At 44.8% G+C, this 17,990-nt stretch overlaps 2 protein-coding genes across 8 annotated transcripts in view; one reads left to right on the plus strand and one right to left on the minus strand.

The window, feature by feature from the left end:
- G3bp2 (G3BP stress granule assembly factor 2) overlaps window positions 1-17,990 on the minus strand; it is a 75,564-nt gene that overhangs the window by 15,017 nt on the left and 42,557 nt on the right. For 2 of the 5 annotated variants that reach the window (XM_028881911.2, XM_028881908.2), the window contains exons 1-4: window positions 14,009-14,223; window positions 4,825-4,943; window positions 1,499-1,580; window positions 607-780 (exon numbers count right to left, since the gene is read on the minus strand). In XM_028881911.2, the coding sequence (XP_028737744.1) occupies window positions 607-780; window positions 1,499-1,580; window positions 4,825-4,919 (351 nt within the window). In that variant the 5' untranslated portion in view covers window positions 4,920-4,943; window positions 14,009-14,223. Of the gene's footprint in view, window positions 1-606; window positions 781-1,498; window positions 1,581-4,824; window positions 4,944-13,773; window positions 13,946-14,008; window positions 14,224-17,990 lie in introns of those variants that run through there. The other 3 variants (XM_028881912.2, XM_028881909.2, XM_028881910.2) reach the window with 2 other exon arrangements.
- LOC114701776 lies at window positions 4,866-16,093 on the plus strand. Of its 3 annotated transcripts, none has more exons than XM_037209152.1 (3): window positions 4,866-4,943; window positions 14,009-14,528; window positions 15,361-16,093. In XM_037209152.1, exons 1-3 carry the CDS (start codon window positions 4,934-4,936, stop codon window positions 15,389-15,391), a joined length of 561 nt encoding a protein of 186 aa, XP_037065047.1. In that variant the 5' UTR covers window positions 4,866-4,933; the 3' UTR covers window positions 15,392-16,093. The 3 variants fall into 3 exon arrangements, with proteins under 3 accessions (XP_037065047.1, XP_037065046.1, XP_037065045.1); XM_037209151.1 differs by lacking the exon at window positions 15,361-16,093 and adding an exon at window positions 14,998-15,221; XM_037209150.1 differs by lacking the exon at window positions 15,361-16,093 and having other exon boundaries at window positions 14,009-15,221.

Below are 17,990 nucleotides of genomic sequence, written 5' to 3' on the forward strand. Positions count from 1 at the left end.
CCTCCTCAGTAAGCAGGCACACATCCACATGCACGGAAAACACTCAAACACAGAAGACACAAAATTCAAAGGCTGGGGAGATGGTTCAGAGGTTAAGGGCACTGGCTCTACCCTTGTAGAGGACCAGGGTTTGAGTCCAAGTAACCCATGTGGCAACTGTCTATGTCAGTTCCAGGGCATGCAATGCCCTCTTCTGACCTCCAAGGGCACAGGCACACATGTGGTACAGACAAAGCCACAACACCCATACACATAAAAACAAGTAAAATTCAAAATATCAATTAATTTTTTTTTTTGAGATTTATTTATTTATTATGTATACAGTGTTCTGTCTGCGTGTGTCCCTGCAGGCCAGAAGAGGGCACCAGATCTCATTACAAATGGCTGTGAGCCACCATGTGGTTGCTGGGAACTGAACTCAGGACCTTTGAAAGAGCAGCCAGTGAGTACCCTTAACTGCTGAGCCATATCTCCAGCCCTCAATTAATTAATTTTAAAAAATAGCAACAAGCAAATCCAAACTTGTAGGAAGAAACTTTTTAGCATTCCAGCAAACCATTAACAAATAAATCACATAAACAGAAAATAAACAAAATGAAAACTTACTTCTGGAGCCAGAACAAAGGTTTGCATAAACTTCCTCTCGGGCTGTCCACTGTTAGACAGCAAGCCCATCACCTGTACGACGACACCATCACTCAAGGTGGCATGAGCATCCACATGGCGGATTTTGGTATGACATTCACTGAAGTTCAGAGATAACACTTTGTGGTGTATATCCTTTACAGAGGAAAGGGGTGAGGAAAAAAAAATGTGTGCTATCACATAACTACATATTACTATACGTACATACATTGCTTACTTCCTCATGACCAAAAAGATTAACTATTTGCCTTTTTTGCATTAATTTGAATCCAGTCCAGAAAACTGTGTATTATTACAATCAGACTGCCTGTTAACCACCATCTTTAACGTATCACACCTCTATACAAGAAATCGGAACGCATCTTGATACTCTGTTGTAATCTCAACATTATACAGCTTTCCCTTCATCTCTGTGCCAGCTAATCCTTCTCACAAACTCCTACCAACTAACTGCCTTCTGACCTCACACCTAAGTTTACTTTCCAAGGATGTTTGTTGATGCCGTTTTTCCTATACCCAACTTCTTCCCATTTGGTAAGGCCCAATCCAACCAAAGTCCAAATCCTTCACCAAGTCCAACTGAAGCCCCAAATCCTTTCAAGTCTCCAGTTATAAAGACAAATTATTTTGTGCATTATCTAGAGCACGAGAAATGTACTTTCTCAACTACTTCACATATAAAATACAACATTCCATGTTCTCCTTTTAAATACATACCAATGCAATACATTCTACTAAAACTGACTCTTTATAGCAAAGGATCACACCAGGGAAACTCGGTGAGTCCAGAAAGGCTACTTTTTAAAGCCTGTCTTAATTCAAAGACACTTGAAATAGATCATTTTTGACTTACATTTTGGCCATAAACTGCTTCCTGGGGCTTTCCACTAGCATCCACTCCACCATGAACATAGGAGGAATTCCTGCCATAAAACCTGCAAAAAGCATTGACAGACATATCAGGGAAATGTTAGGGGCCACTAGAGTTGTGGTGCCCAACAGATAAAGGGTCCTTATCATCAACAAGAATACGACTACTTCCCATGGTGGTGTAAGGGTTGAGTCAACGCCCACAGAATGAGTGTTTCTGGTAACAAGGCTGCTGCTCAATTAACCTGCCTCAAATTCATGTCAGTGAATTAACTACTAAGGTATATAAATAAATGGCTGCCTGAGGAGAGTAGTATTAAAAACTTCTTTTTTTTTTTTTTTTTTTTTACGTTTTTCCTGTATGTATGTAATGCACCAAGTTCATGGCTGGTACCCTCAGAAGTCATAAGAGAACAGAGAATCCCATGAAACTAGTTACAGATGGTGGTGAGCTGAAATATAGGTGCCAGGAATCAAACGCTAGCCCTCTCCAAGATCAACAGTGCTTTTTAACTGTTAAGTCACCTTCCAACACTTTATGAAAACTTTAAGAAATTTTATTAAGAAATTTTTATTTCTGGGCAGTGGTGGCGCACACCTTTAATCCCAGCACTCAGAAGGCAGAGCCAGGCGGATCTCTGTGAGTTCGAGCAAGATCCAGGACAAGCACCAAAACTACACAGAAAAACCCTGTCTCAAAAAAAAAAAAAAAAAAAGAAACGTTTATTAAGAAATTTTTATTAAAAGGAAAAGTGGTTAAATAAGCTAGATATAATATGGAAAACATACCATTTTACCTTTTTATGAAAAATTACTTTGTGGATGTGCATGTACACATGTGTTTGTGTGGAGATCAGAAGACAACCATGGGAAGCCTCCTTCCACTTTAATGATGGAACTCGGCGAATCCCTTTACCCCGTAGGTCATGTTGCTAGCCTGGAAGTTACACTACTAGTTAGTAGTGTTAGCCAGGCGGTGGTGGCACATGCCTTAGTTCGAGGCCAGCCTGGTCTACAGAGGGAGTTCCAGGACATCCAGGGCTACACAGAGAAACCATGCCTAAACAAAAAAAATAAATAAAAATAAAAACAAAACCTTATTTCTAACTTTGTTCCATTTTTTTCCCTATAAAAAAAGAAGGAAAGGAAGGGAAAGAGGGAGGGAGAAACAGAGACAAAGAGAGATAGATAGATAGATAGATAGATAGATAGATAGATAGATAGATAGAGAGATGATTGTTTGGCATGGGGCTTCACATCTATAATTCCAGCACCTAGAAAGGCTGAGGCTTGCAAACTGCCATTGAGCTCAAGGCTAGCCAGAACTAGAGACCTTATTAAAGTGAAAAACCCAAACCAACAACTGCTACCTCAAATGTGCATGATGGTGTAAGCTTTAACCCCAGCCCTGGGGAATGAAAGAGACGGTAGAGAAGCAGATGAATCAGAGTTGGGGTCAGCCTAGTCTACATAGTGAGTTAGTTCCCAGGTCATCCACACCCATGACAGTGAAACCCTGACTCAAAACAAAAACAAAATGAAAAACAAAACAAAACAAAAAAAAAACAGACTACTGATATTCTGAAAGACCAAATCTCATATAAAGATCCTAATGCACCGGGCGGTGGTGGCACACGCCTTTAATCCCAGCACTCGGGAGGCAGAGCCAGGAGGATCTCTGTGAGTTCAAGGCCAGCCTGGACTACCAAGTGAGTTCCAGGAAAGGCACAAAGCTACACAGAGAAACCCTGTCTCAAAAAACCAAAAAAAAAAAAAAAAAGATCCTAATATGGTGATATTTTATTTGTACTGAAATGTGATTTTAATTTTATGTTAATAAATAAAGTTGCCATGGGGTCAGAGCTATTAGAGCCATAGCAAGAGCGTGATGGTTAGAAGATCTAGGTAGATTTCTGTGTGTTCAGGGATACAGCCAGTATTGGAGACATATGCCTTTAAGACCTGAAAGGCTGTACTTACAGGCAGTGATGAGGCAGTCATGTGGTTGGGTTTAGAACCAATGAGAAGGCAGAACAGAAAGACTATTTAAACACAGACAAACAGGAAGTAGCTCTCTCGGGGAAGTTAGGAGCACTGCAGGAGGTAAGATTTTATCTCTGAGCTCTGACCTCTCCGCTTTCTCTTTTACATTGGCTCTGTGTTTCTTTTTTTTTTTTTTTTTTTTTTTGATTTTTCGAGACAGGGTTTCTCTGTGTAGCTTTGCGCCTTTCCTGGAGCTCACTTGGTAGCCCAGGCTGGCCTCGAACTCACAGAGATCCGCCTGGCTCTGCCTCCCGAGTGCTGGGATTAAAGGCGTGTGCCACCACCGCCCGGCTGTGTTTCTTATTTTAATAAGACGATTGGTTACATCTACATCCTAATGCCTCCCACTCCCAAATATCTGAAATATTTTATACACTTCTTGTTTCAGTACAACACTGAAGCTTGGAAACTGGCTGTGGGTAGCTTGTTTACTTATTTGTCCTAATTCCTAATAGTTATTAGCCTCAGCTGTCAAGTATGACACTTGAGATAACCAAAGCATCCTGAGTAAAACCAGTACAAAGTTTACAGGAGAAAGGAAAGGATTCACAGCAAGGGACGCAGCAACAGCAGACCCAGCCTCTTGCACACCACATAAGAGAATATCAACATGGGCCACGTCCGCTTTCCAAGTGCCCAGCTAGGACCTGGGCAGCAACAGGGCCAGAGACGGTGCAGGGGTGAAGAATCAGAAACAGGCTCTCAGCAGGAGGTAAGGAGGATGGATTCATTGTCAACTGTCCTGCAGCATCATATAGACAGCTAGCTAGCTGTCTGTCTGTCTGTCTGTCTGTCAGGCATCTCCCCTTTCATTTGCACAAGCACAGTCAAAAGAACGGGACTCGGCAAGAACTACACACTACACACACTTCATTTCAACCTCTTGGAAAAATTCAGCTTACAGATGTTTAACTTTTGTCAAAACAGTGAACAAGGCTACTAATAGTGTCTCACAAGCTAATACCTTTTTTTTCAGATGAGAAGAAATAAAAATCTTCCGCGGGTATAGCAGATTTTCATAACACTATGAGAACTTAAAAAGATACATTTAAGTCACTGATTTCCAATTGCTCATTAGAACCCTTTAGCAAGTCAAGCCTCACATTAGAATAATGAAACATGAAATACTAAAGAGAGTGTGTGCATTTGTGCGTCTGTGTGTAAAACTGAATGAATGAATGACATGACGTGTTTTTCCTGTTTGCAAAGGCCTTATCGACTGTGAGGCAGACGGACAGACTTGTATGAAGGAGGGTCTTCGCTTACCTGTGCAGGTACTCGGGAGCCTTATTCAGCAGAGTGTAGTACTGCCTCACAAACTCCCGCCCCACAAGCAGCGGACTGGGCTTCTCCATCACCATTTCTTTGCTGCACAATGTCGAATGCTGGGGAGAAAACCAAAGACAAACAGCATTACATCATCCCTGTAAAATGCCATGGGTAAGGCTTCACAGACCAAAAGTGAGAACCAAGTAAACTAACACCATTTCAAAATGTTATCAACAGGCCGGGCAGTGATGCGCACGCACGCCTTTAACCCCAGCACTTGGAAGGCACAGGCAGGTGGATCTCTGTGAGTACAAGGGCAGCCAGCACTACACAGAGAAATGTGTCTCAAAAAACAAAACAAACAAATTTTATTAACAGGCTAGAGAGATGGCTCAGCAGTTAGGAGCACTGCCTGCTTAGAGGACCCAGGTTCAATTCCCAGCATCCATATTAAGGCATGCAACCATGTAACTCCAGTTCCAGGGGATCTGCGGGCCTCTTCTGGCCTCCTTGGGCACCGGAAACACAGAATGGTAAAACACCCACACACATTAAATAAAGAAAAAAAAGAAAGAAAAAAAAAGCAACTTATTATTTACTTTATACATATAGCCCTCAGAGCAGTCTAATTTTAATCACCATGAAGCCTAAGTGGCAGCGGGCTGGAGATGGCTCATGGTTAAGTAGTGCTCAGGGAATCTGAACCTTTAGCCTTGAAGGTACCCATGTCCACATACTCATACACAGATACGCAAATACACATGATTAAAAATAAATCTTGGGATTGGAGAATGCTCAGCAGCAAAAGCACTGTTGCTCTTGTTTGTGGAGGACGCAGGTTCAGTTCCCAGCAGTCACATGGTAGCTCACAACCATATTCCAGAGGACCAAATACCCTATTTTGACCTCCACAGGTACCATGCACACATGTGCTACATATACACACGAGCAGGCATGCACACACACAAAAAAAATTTTTTAAAGAAAAAGGAGAAGGAGGAGGAGGAAGGCAGCCAGTGAGACGAGATGGCTCAGGAGATAAAGGTTTGCCTGACCTGAGCTCCACTCCCCAGGACCAATAAACACAGTGGAGAGAACAAACTCCCAGTCTGTCTCCTGACCTCCACTTCTAAGCACAGAGAGAATGTCACAAACACTGCTTGTTTTTTTTTTTAAAAAGGAGTAATATGGTTGATAATGGCTCACTGGTAGAGACTAGTAGAGTGATTCCAAGAAATAGCCCTGGGTTCAATCCTAAGCACCAAAAGATGTGTGTAGACAGACAGAACACACAGGAACATACACCCACAACCTCGAAAGGCTACTTGACTTTTTATTTATGTGCATGTGCGCATGTGTGCATCCACAGGGACCAGAAGAGGGTGTCGGATGCCCTGGAGCTTGAGTTCCAGGTGACAGTGAAGCACCCTAGGTCAGTGGCGAGGGAGCTAACCCTGGGGCCTCTGGAAAAGCAAGAAGCACTCATAACTGGGAAGTCACCCCCCCAGCCCCCCTGTTGTTATACTTCAAAGTATTGAGGGGAAACCACAGAACAAAACAAAAACCAACCACACGTCTTAGTGTACATCAGGCAAATCGAACGCTGTCTGAACTCCTATTTTAACAAATTTCAATGCAGGTTTTCTTTAAGCAACTAAATAATTTCATACCCGAAGACATCCTGTAATCACCGTATTAGATGTGCACAGAGGTTCAGTGCACCTCGAGTGACTTCAATGGTACATTTTGTTCTAATTAGCTGTTTCTTCTTTTGCAACTGTCCCTCTAGACAGTTTTTTCGTTTGTTTTCGAGGCTGGCCTTGAACAGAGATCGGCTGCCTCTGCCTCCCGAGTGCTGGGACTAAAGGCGTGCATTGCCAAGGTTATAATACAGAAATGAATTTGTAAACCAAGTTTAGTGGCGCAGGCCTCTCAACCTGAGGCACTCAAAATCATGAGCAGTTCATTCAGGCCTGCCTGGACTAGAGCCAAGTCCTGTCTTCTTGTTTTGTTTTGTGTGTTTTATTTTTTCAAGACAGGGTTTCTCTGTGTAGCTCTGGGTGTCCTGGAACTCCCTCTGAAGACCAGGCTGCCCTTGCACTCACAGAGATCCGCCTGCCTCTGCCTCCCGAGTGCTGGGATTAGAGGTGTGGGCCACCACTGCCTGGCCTTACTTTCTTTTTTCTTTTCTTTTCTTTTTTTTAAGTTTATTTCTTTTATATGAGTGGTATATCTGTATAACACATGCACGCCTGGTACCCATGGAGATCAAAAGAGGGTAGAGGATCCCCGAACTGGGATTTTATGGACAATTGTAAGCCACCATGTGGATGCTAGGAATTGAACTTGGAAAGTGCCCTTAAGTTCTGAGCCATCTTTCTGAAGCCTTGTATTTTTTGTTTTAAAAATGTTAAAATGTTTAAAAATGTCAACTTTTAACTGGGAGACTAGAAAATGACTGAAGCAGGTTTGAAGGCAGCAGAAACCTTCACAAGTCACAGTCACAACTGGAAAGAAAGCTGCTTCCACCTCCACCACCAACCACCACGATGGACCATCAAGTACACTCTTTCAAAGATGGATAGGAAATCTATAGCTCATGCTGTCTACATGTCAAAGTGTATAATAACTGAAATTGTTAAAACACAGGAAATCCAAGGCCCTCTTCTGGTCTTCTTGAGCACTAGGGATATACATGTGGTACAGACATAACAACCATACACATAAATTTTTTTAAAAAAATAAACAAATAAATAAAGCTGGACATAGCACTCTGAGTTTGAGGGCAGCCAGATCTACAGTGAGGTAGGTCTTAAAGGGGGAGGGGAGTTAAAGAGAAAATATGGTTTTAGAAGACTAAAGAGTTGAGTCAGGGATTTTAGCTATCTTGCCCATATCATTGAGGGAGATGAACATATTCAACATTACTGGTTTTTGCAACAGAGACTCACAGCAACCATCCTGCCCAGGCCGCCTGCATTCTGGAATTAAGTAAAGCACCATGCCTGGCATTAACATCACTAAACTAAAAGCTACCCACTTTGAGTGTACCCAAAGTAGTAATAATGTATTTCTGTCTGACATAGTAATATTTAATGACCAAAGTCTTATTATACTAAAAATATTACTTAAGGTAAATAAGGAAATTGAGATGGGAATAAATATGCTGACAACAAATGGTCAGTTAGTTATGTAGAGAAAATGTAATAAAGAACAAGAGAGGGTAGCAAGGCATGGTGGCGCACGCCTTTAATCCCAGGGAGGTAAACTTTAAACTCAGGAGTCAGATGCAGGCCGAGCTCTACAAATTCAAGGCCAGCCTGGTCTACAAAGGCAGTTTGAGGTCAGCCAGGGCTGTTATGCAGAGAGAAAAAGAACAGAAGGTCTAGAAATGGCTTGGTGTTAAGAACTTTACTTGCTGTTCTTCTACAGGACCTGGCTTTTATTCCCAGCAACCACATGGCAACTCTCAACCATGTGTAACTCCAGCTCCAGTAGAGTCAATGCCCTCTTCTGGCCTCTGCAGGCCCAATAGAGGCAAAAACATCCATACATATCAAAAAAGAAAGACTTTGGGGCTAGGAACTTCAGCACCATAAATGAGACATTGAAAAGGCAGAATAAAATTTAAAATGAAATTATGGCTTCATTAATAAAAAATGGCAGTGTATACAATGAGCAAAAGAATAAAATTAATTTTAAAAATCCACTGCAAACAATAAATTATTATTAGGGCAGATTTGAACAGAAAAGATAAGGTTCTCTAAAGCAAAATAGTTAGTTCTCAGTAATTTCAGAGAGGTCTCAAATGCCTCTTCTCCATTGCTCCACCACTAGTAATAAAATGGCTAGCTCTCCAGAAAAGCAAATTTTAATTACAAATACTTGGCCACAACTACTAATGCAACTATTTGAAAGCTTCAAATTTCAGAACCTTCCAGCTTTCAGACTAGAGATGTTTAAGCCTATGCATAGTTCAAAATCTAAAAATCCTGCAACTTCAACACTTATGATCCCAAGCATTTTCAAACAAAAGGACCTTTGATATTGACACAAGGTGTCACGTAGCCCAGAATGACCTTAAATTTCTGACCTCCTGCTTCACTGACTGAGAAGCAGATTATAGTGCAACATCCCTACATGCATATGGAAGCTGGGGATCAACCCTAGGGCTTGCATGTGGTAAGCAAGGGCTCTGTATTCTCAGGACCCTTCAATCTCTAAAAGCATTAAAACACAATAAAAAATTCACTCACTGCAATCAGTTGTGTGAAATTCATGTCATTCTTTGGTAGTTATTTCAATGCTTGGAGAGAAGAGGCTAAATAAATATTTGTGGAGAAGAAATCATACTTATTAAAAAAAGAAAAAGGTCAAGAAAACACCTTGATAAGGAGGAAATGCAGACAAACTGCCAACCTTGGAAGGTTATACATGTATTTTATTCATGGAAAGAATGTCTTCAACTGACTGCAGCCTGTTCACCAGAAACTGCTATCCCAGACTGCCCATGCTTAGCCCCAGCCCCAGCCTATCTCCATGGCAGGATGCTCACTCCCCTCCTTCTGCAGGGCTCACACTTAGGCCAAGGCCCATTCCCACACTAAGACTAGATCCCATTTTAAAATGACTACAACACTCGCCACACACTTTTAGGACAAGGAACTCAGATTTGTTGTGGCAGACAAGAACCACAGCAACAGAAATAGGAGGGTATGGATAAAGCAACTTCTGTTCTCAACCCTGAAGATAAGGAGGCAAGCTCTGAAGGACAGAAGCTAAAAATGACCAACCATTAAGAAATGGTTTCCTGCTCCCACAACCATCACCCCTTCTGAGACAAGGTCTCTCTGTGCAGCCCTGGCTGCTCTGGAACTCACTCTGTAGACCAGGCTGGCCTCCAACTCTCATCTGCCTGGCCCTGCCTCCTGAGTGTTGGATTAAAGGCCCACACGCAGCCTCACATTATGCTTGAGTTTCATGAGTACCCCACGCTTCCTTTACCTCCTTGAATAGCGAGGTACTAACCTCATTTACAGACAAACGAAACTGACAGAAGGCCAAGAGATAAAGGCCCTCGGTCTTCTTCATTCCAACAACAAGAATTCTGTGTCAGTAGCATGATGTTTTCATTATTTACACTCAAGAAAACTTGCTTTGGGCCTGCCAGGTGTGGCCATACACACCCAGCACTTGGCAGTCAGAAGCAGGTGGTTCTCTGAGTTCAAGGCTAGCCTGAGCTATAAAGAATAGAGTTCCAGGACAGCCAGGGCTATATAGAAAGACCCTGTCTCAAAAGGGGAGCGGGGTGCAGCATAATGTGAATACATCTGTGGACAGGAAGCTCACTGTACATGGCCAGCCTGGTCTACATGGTGAGACCCATGACACCGAGGACTGCCACACAGCCAGTCTCAGGAGTCAAAACAGAAAGAAGGAAAAGAACGAAAAGAAAAAAGGTAAATTGCTTTGGAAGAATCACCCACAGGATCAAGAATAAAAAAAACTTTAAAGAGTCCACCAGGTGTGATGATGGCGCATGCCTTTCACCCCAGCACTCAGGAGGCAGAGGATGATCTCTGAGTTCAAGGCCAGCTCAGTCTACAGTGCGAGTTCCAGGACAGCCTGGGCTGTTACACACAGAAACTATCTGTGGGGTTGGGGGACAGACCCAGACTGACTTACAGGCTGGGTAGTGGCCCACTCCTTTATCCCAGAACACAGGAGGCAGGAGACAGATCTCTTGAGTTCAAGGCCAGTCTGATCTAGAGTTCCGAGTCAGCTAGGCCTACAAAGTCGCTGCCTCCAAAGGCGGGGTGAGGGAGCATGATGTTAACTCACTATTTCTGTGGGGCAGCATACCTTTCTTAACGGGTGGTCACTTTGGGCTTCTGTCCTTCAGAGCTTGCCGCCCCCTTATCTTCAGGGTTGAGAGCAGAAGCTGCTTTACCCATACCCTCCTATTTTTATTGCTGTGGTACTTGGATCCAAGGTCTGCCACAACAAATGATCTCTCTTAATTCAATATCAGCCTGGTCTACAGTGAGACCCTGTCTCAAGCGAAACAAAATGAAAACCACTCAACTTTAGGGGCTAGAGAGATGGCTCTGTGGTTAAGAGCAATATTGTCCTTTCTTCCCACCACCCACATTTGGCAGCTCATAATCCGCCTGAACTCCAGCTCCAGGGGATCTGACACCTTTTATACACACATATACACATGCATGTACATAATTAAAAGTAGTAAAATAAGCTCTTAAAACACTTTACAGTTCAATTTTCACGCCAAGTATGGTGGCATCTACCTCTAGTCCCAGCATCCAGGAGGCAGAGGTAGGATGCCGCCATAAACTCCAGGCCAGCCTAGGACACACAGTAAAAGCCAGGCTAGTTTGGGCTATACAAGGATCCTGTCTCAAGAGACTGAATAAATACAATAAAAAATAAAGTGTAAATCTAACTTCCAGTGGGGGGAAAAAGAAAACAGAGAGCAACACAACATAGTAAGAGATATTTCCGTTAGCACCCCAACAATACAGGGTAGGATAAATTACCAGAAATTACATGATTAAAATAAACCAATGCACAAAAAAATTCTTTTGCTAAGAGTTTGGAAAGAAACACTGGTTTGCTTTACTGTCTAGTCAGCACACATCTGAATACGCAGTGAAGAGTAACTAGGCAAACTTACTATCTTTTTGCTTGGTTTTTTTGAGTCTTTGAAACGGGGTTTCTGTGTTCCTGACTGTCCTAGAACTCGCTCTGTAGCCCAGGCTGGCCTCGAACTTACAGAGATCTGCCTGTCTCTGCTTCCCAAGTGCTGGCATTAAAGGTGTGCACCACCACCGCCCTGCACAGATCAACTGAATTCCACCCACTTTCCGTTCAGAAGCAATCCAATCTGTGCTTCAGTGTAAATGCTGAAAAGATGTCATTTACCACCGACATTGAGTATCTGTAAATTTCCAGTTACTGATACTGAGTTTTTGTTATTTTAATTTCTAAGACAAATATAGCTAACATTCCCTGCTGCAAACAATGCCCACCACTTCTTCAAAACTAGAACTTGACTAACAATCCAACTCCTTGGTCACTAAGTTAACATTCAGTCTAGCTTTTAAATTTGCAAGAGGTCGCCAGGCCAAAAGCTGAACAAGAAACTGCATTCATCATCTACTCAGCTGTGGCATTCCCCTTAAATGCAGTGAATGGTGGCAGGATCTGTGTACTTACAATGCACCTGGAACCTGCAGGGTAGGCTCTTACCAGAGTTCATTTCTAAACTACCCAATGACGTCATCATCTGCTCCTCTCATAGCCACCCATTCTCCAAGGGGTTCTAGTTCACACCACTTAGGAGGCTTGCTTTCACCATCATTAGGATTTCAATTCTAGTTTTCTGTGTTTTGTTTTCTGAGACTGGGTTTTCTCTGGTGTAGCCCTGACTGTCCTGGAACTCTGTAGACCAGGCTGGCCTTCAACTTAAGAGCTCTTCCTGCCTCTGCCTCCGAAGCTCAATTAAAATCGTACACCCACGCCCAGCAATATTTCAATTCTGAATGTTCAATAACCTAAGCCAGCAGGAAATACATTTGAAACCCTTCTCACAATTGATCTTTCATAATAATTTGTACACACTGAGATTAGATGGGAACACATGGCCTAAACGGTAACGAAGGGACAACATCATTCAGTCCTAAGGTCCAAACTGAAACAATTTGGGGGGGGGGGGGGCGGAGAGACATAACCTCACTATGCAGCCTGGTTGGTCTGCAAGTATGGAGACCAGACTCCCTCGAACTCAAAGATCTACCTGCCTCTGACTTCTGACTTAAATCCGGGACACTGGGCTTAAATCTAAAGACCAGAAAGGGACCACTGAATTTGGTAAAGGCGGGTTTAACTAGAAACTTTGGTTCACATGACTAGGGCTACATTAACTGCCAAATATGGACAAGAAATTACTATCCTCATCTATTCCAGTGCGTCCTTTTAACTGTAGTTAATGGTTCCATGATCCTGGTACTAGCAACAAACGAGGTATGGTGTCTTGAATCTAAAAACCAGAAACCTCAACTCAAGTTAATAAATAGCACAACAATCATACCCGGAGGGAGGGCGGCAATTTTCCTTGATTCAGCTTTGGTGCACGTGTTTTGTTTTTAAGGAGGCAAAAGGCAGCTCCTTATACAGTCGACTCAAAACCAGTTATAGCTTAGGAGTATAAAAATTGTGAACACAACCCTGTAACCCCAAAGCAACATAGAGACACCTGAAGAAATCTGCTCTTAAGAGACCCAAGAAAACCTCGATCAAATTCCACTAACAAAATCCACACCATCTAGGGAAACTTACATCCTTCTCCCCTCACCCTCTTCAAAAATATCATGGGGGGGAGAGAAACCCATTCCCAAAGCACTCAAACGTCTTTTTTTTTATCCCTGGACAACTGGAGATCGCCTGCAGAAAAAGGACGAAGGAGACTCGCTCGTTACAGCCCTAGTATCAGAACATGTTCGGGATAATGGGGGGAGGAGGGGGGGCACCGAGCACCCGGCAAGCGGAGCGGCGGCCACCTTCAACCCCGGATTCAGTTTCCGGGCACAGAAATGGTGCCCGGAGGCCGCTACTTTCGCATCTGCGTCGCTTCTGCCTCCGCCGCCGACACGGCCTCCCTTCCCCTCCCCCACGGGCGGGGCGACGACCGGGAACCAGGGCCGCAAACAAGCGGGGGGCCCGGCGGGGTGGGCTTCTCACCCTGAAACCACCTCTGCAGAAGCCCACTGCCCCGCTCCGCGGCGTGGCGCCCGTCGGCGCGCTCCCGGGGGCTGCGGCGGATGAGGTCCCGCCGAGCAGCCTCAGCCTAGCAAGCCCCCGGCCCCACCTGTGCCCTCCTCTGCACCACGCGCGCGGGTCATCGTCCTCCCCACGCAGCCTCCCGCTCACCTTGCAGGAAAAGGGCTCGGCTCCGCACACACGCAAACGCACTCTCGCTGGCGTAGGCAGCCGCCGAGAACAATGTTTCTGCCGCAGCAGCAGCAGCACCACCACCACCACCACCACCGCTCCCCCCCAAGACACCGAGCGCACACAACTGGACGGTTGCCGCGAGCCGCGGAGCGGAGCGAAATGTCCCCTGCCGACCACCACACAGACCGCCCCTCTCGGCCCCCGTACACACCTCCAACCAACAGCGGCGGCGGGCACGTCGCGCGGAGGTCAAGCGTGTCGCGGGATCGGCCGCGGCAGAGTCTCCTCCCTCGACAAGCCTGCGGCTTCGGGATCGGCGGAGAGCGGCGAGCTCGGGGCCCTCAACGCCACCTCGTCCCCGGAGCCTGGGCGCTGCTGCAGCGAGCTACAAGACCACGGACGTCCCGCCCCCTTCGCCGCCGCCCCCTCTTATTGTTTTACCCCTGCCGAAAGGGCCGGGGAACCCCCCAGAACAACGCCAGCCAATCAGGCATCACTTTGGAGAGCTGGACCCAACCTTCTCGCGTCCCTCTGCGGAGCACGCGCAGAACGGCGCCGCGCTCGCGCACCCGGGCGTCCGGAAAGCCGGGGAAGCGGAACCGGCCTCGAGCCGGGGCGAGGGCCCGCTGGCTTGACGTCACAAGGAAGCCGCCTGTCTCGGGCCGTGATGCTGGAGCCTCCCTTGCCCTTTTCGGGTGGCGCGAACAAGAAAGCTGGCTCCCCGCTGAGCGGTATCTTTTACAAAAGGATGTTGTTCCGGGTGCCTTTATTCGGGCTGAGAGGGAGGGGATTTATTTAGTCATGTCCCTAGACTAGGTGTCTGCGGGTTTGCTGCCTTAGAGGAGAATTAAAAGGCAGTTTTCAACTCTGGACTGTAAGCACACCTCTACTGCTTAGGAGCCTGTTCTAGGAAACGGAGGTTTTAATCTTTCCAAGTCAGTGGCATCCAGCTAGTTTAAAAGGGTGCTGAGCCGGGGAGTATGGAAAAAAAATACGACATGGGCTGTATAGATTTGTGTCTTTTGTATAGCCTTGAGGTTTCATCCTTAAATAGAACTAAGCATTTACAAGCGAAGGCTCAAAGGCTTGAAATTTAAAAAAAAAAAAAAGTCACTATTACAGATCTAGGCCTCTGGGACTTAGTCATGGACACTATACTGCCTCATGGACCTTGACTCATGGGAAAATGAACCTCTGTAGACAAGATGTTACTTTACCACGTATAGATCTGGCAGTGTTTTCAATAGTAAGAGAGTGGAAGAAATTGGGAATGAAGATATGAAATGGTGATAAGGCACAGAAGGGCAATTTGAAGAGAATAGAAACATCTGAACCAAGCATAAATTCATCATCACTTTCCCCTCACAGTCCTATAATGGCGATTTCATTGTATTTCCTAAAAGTAAAAAAGGTTCACAAACGGCCATGCTGGTATTTGAGCCTCCAAAATCTACACTGGCTTTACTTTGAATTGCTTAATAATTTTATATGCAAAATTTATGGGCAGGCCATCACTTATTAAATGAATCTGAAATGGTTTTCCTTAATGCACTACATATGCAGATTACCCTTCAAGTACCAGGCACTCCTCTGATTATTACATGAAATTCACTTATGTCTCACAAAAACCCAAAGTAGTTACCTATTTGAATGCACACTTTACAGATGAGGAAAGTAAGGCTTATGAGGTCTATTTCCCAAGGACACACACCTATTACTCATCTCCGCCAGTCATGGAGGGGCACGCCTATAATACCAGCACCTGGGAAGCAGAGGCAGGGGGATCACCACAAGTTCTAGACCAACCTGGTCTACAAAGCAAGTTCCAGGCCAGCCAGGGCTACATAAGGAGCCTGTGTCAATCATAAATGTGATGATTCCTTGTTTCAACAGAAGCAGTCTGCATTCACAGCCCACACTCTTAATTGTGAACTACAGAACACTGCTATTACTGCTAATAGTTCAACTGTTTCCAGCTACATCCAGTGCTTTTTTTTGTTTGTTTTGTTTTTGATGTGTAAGGTTTCTCTGTGTATCCCTGGCTGTCCTGGAACTCACTCTCTAGATCACGATCACGCTGGCCACAAACTCAGAGATGGGCCTGCCTCGGCCTTCCAGGTACTGGGATTTAAGGTGTGTGGTACTGTTCTAGGCTCCATGCAGTGTTTTTTATAAGTATTCCTTATCCGGTAACCTGGAGTAAATATGGAAGATATTGAGAGTGGGTGCCGGGCAGTAGTGGTGCATGCCTTTAATTCCAGCACTTGAGAGGCAGAGCCAGGCGGATCTCTGTGAGTTCAAGGCCAGCCTGGTCTACAGAGTGAGTTCCAGGAAAGGTACAAAGCTACACAGAGAAACCCTGTCTCGAAAAGAAAAGAAAAGAAAAGAGTGGGTCTCAGACCTTAATGTTCATCTGAATTAGATCTGGGCTTGTTAAACCACCCTCCAGCCTTTCTGACTCTGCAGGTGTGTGAGGAAGCCAGAGATTTGCATTTCTCACAAGTGCCCAGGGGATTCTGCTGCTGGTGCTCTAGGAACCCACATTACCACTACTGCTACAGCAGAGACTGGCAGACTTCACCAAAGAATCTACTGCTGTCTTCATCTCCCCTCCTTTTATAATCCTTCAAAGCATAAAAAAAAATTCTCAGCTTAGCTCTAGGCCTGTACAAAAGCAGGCCTCAGGAACCCGCGACATTAACCCCTGCCAATAAATGGTTACTGCTTTAAAAAAAAGATCCAGCTACCCTCAATTTTAGTAAATTGCTCTAACCAATTCCCACAAGTAGCTAGCATTTGTTATTTCCTACACTCTCTCTAGTCTGTTCTCTGAATACCTCTGCATTCTGGTAGTCTTTGCCCAGGGTTGGGCCAGGTTCATCTTTCCACGATGTAGTAAGAGCCTAGTTAATCTCTCGGCCTTTCAAAATCACAATGAAGCAACCACTGTCCCCATGGACCAAGCAGGGAGGTCAGTGTGAATGATACTCAGTGAAGAGGCTTGGGCCAAAGATCCGTCACCCTTGATTTCACTCTTTTATCAGAGCACACACCCAATGTGAGTACATTTCTGCTCCCTCTGCCTCCGTTTATTCTAGAGTAAACACATCACTGCTTCTGCTACAGTCATAGTTCAGCCCTACTGCCAACCTTTTCTGCTTGGTTGTCATACCTCCACGTAATTCTATTATAGCTCATACCTCTCACAAAAGACAGATCTTTTCTCATTTTGTTTATTTTTCCAGACAGGGTTTCTCTGTGTAGCCCTGTCCTGGAACTCGCTCTGTAAACCAGGCTTGGCCTCGAACTCGGAGATCTGCCTGCCTCTACCTCCCCAGTGCTGAGATTAATGGTGTGTGCCTCCACTGCCAGGCTAAAAGCCAGATCTTTCACAGCTACAAATCAGATGGCACTTCCCAAACCTCCTAAAGGCAATACTAAATTGTAATTCCTTACCAAGGCCTACTAGGCTTCCCTAATACTATCCTGAACCTATTAATTCTACCTTTCTTCCATTTCTCTCATGCCATCTCAGCTCTACTCATATGCCTAAGTTCCCATTACAAGGTCTCTGATGTGAACCTTTGTCAAAAGTCTGAAGAAGAAAAAAAAATCAGTAAATTGTTATCTGGTGATTCCCAACAGTATCCGATATTACTATGCCCTTTTCCCTTTGTAATTAATAATCGTCTGCTTTGAGGTTATACTTTGAGACTGTGGTAGTTTGAATGAGAAATGTTCCTCCCTCCTAGGGTCATACATTTGAACACTTAGTCACCAGCTGATGGCGCAATCTGAAGAGATTATGGGGATGTGCAGTCTTGCTGGAGGAAATGGTCACGGGGAGGGCTTGGAGGGTTTATAGCCTCGCCCCAGTTCTAGTTTGCTGACTCTGCCACTGAAGATGTCATCTCTCAGCTTCCCAACCCTGCCTCCGTGCCTGCTGCCATGCCTGCCTATCACATGGACTCTGATCCCCCTGGAACCGCAAGCCAGAATAAACTCCTTCTATAGCTTGTATGTGGTCATGGTGTCTTAGCAGAGCAACAGAGAAGTAACAAGTACAGATCCATGCAGTGACTCCTATACCTGCACCTACCACTGTGCCTTCTTTGGGGCACCTAGTTTATCTTTGTAAAGGGGGAAAGAGTGCAAGGGTCTGAGCAAAGACTGATAAGGAAAAGAGGAAGTTG

This window comes from Peromyscus leucopus, chromosome 10 (genome assembly GCF_004664715.2).
Source record: "Peromyscus leucopus breed LL Stock chromosome 10, UCI_PerLeu_2.1, whole genome shotgun sequence".
Classification (NCBI taxonomy): Eukaryota; Metazoa; Chordata; class Mammalia; order Rodentia; family Cricetidae; genus Peromyscus; species Peromyscus leucopus.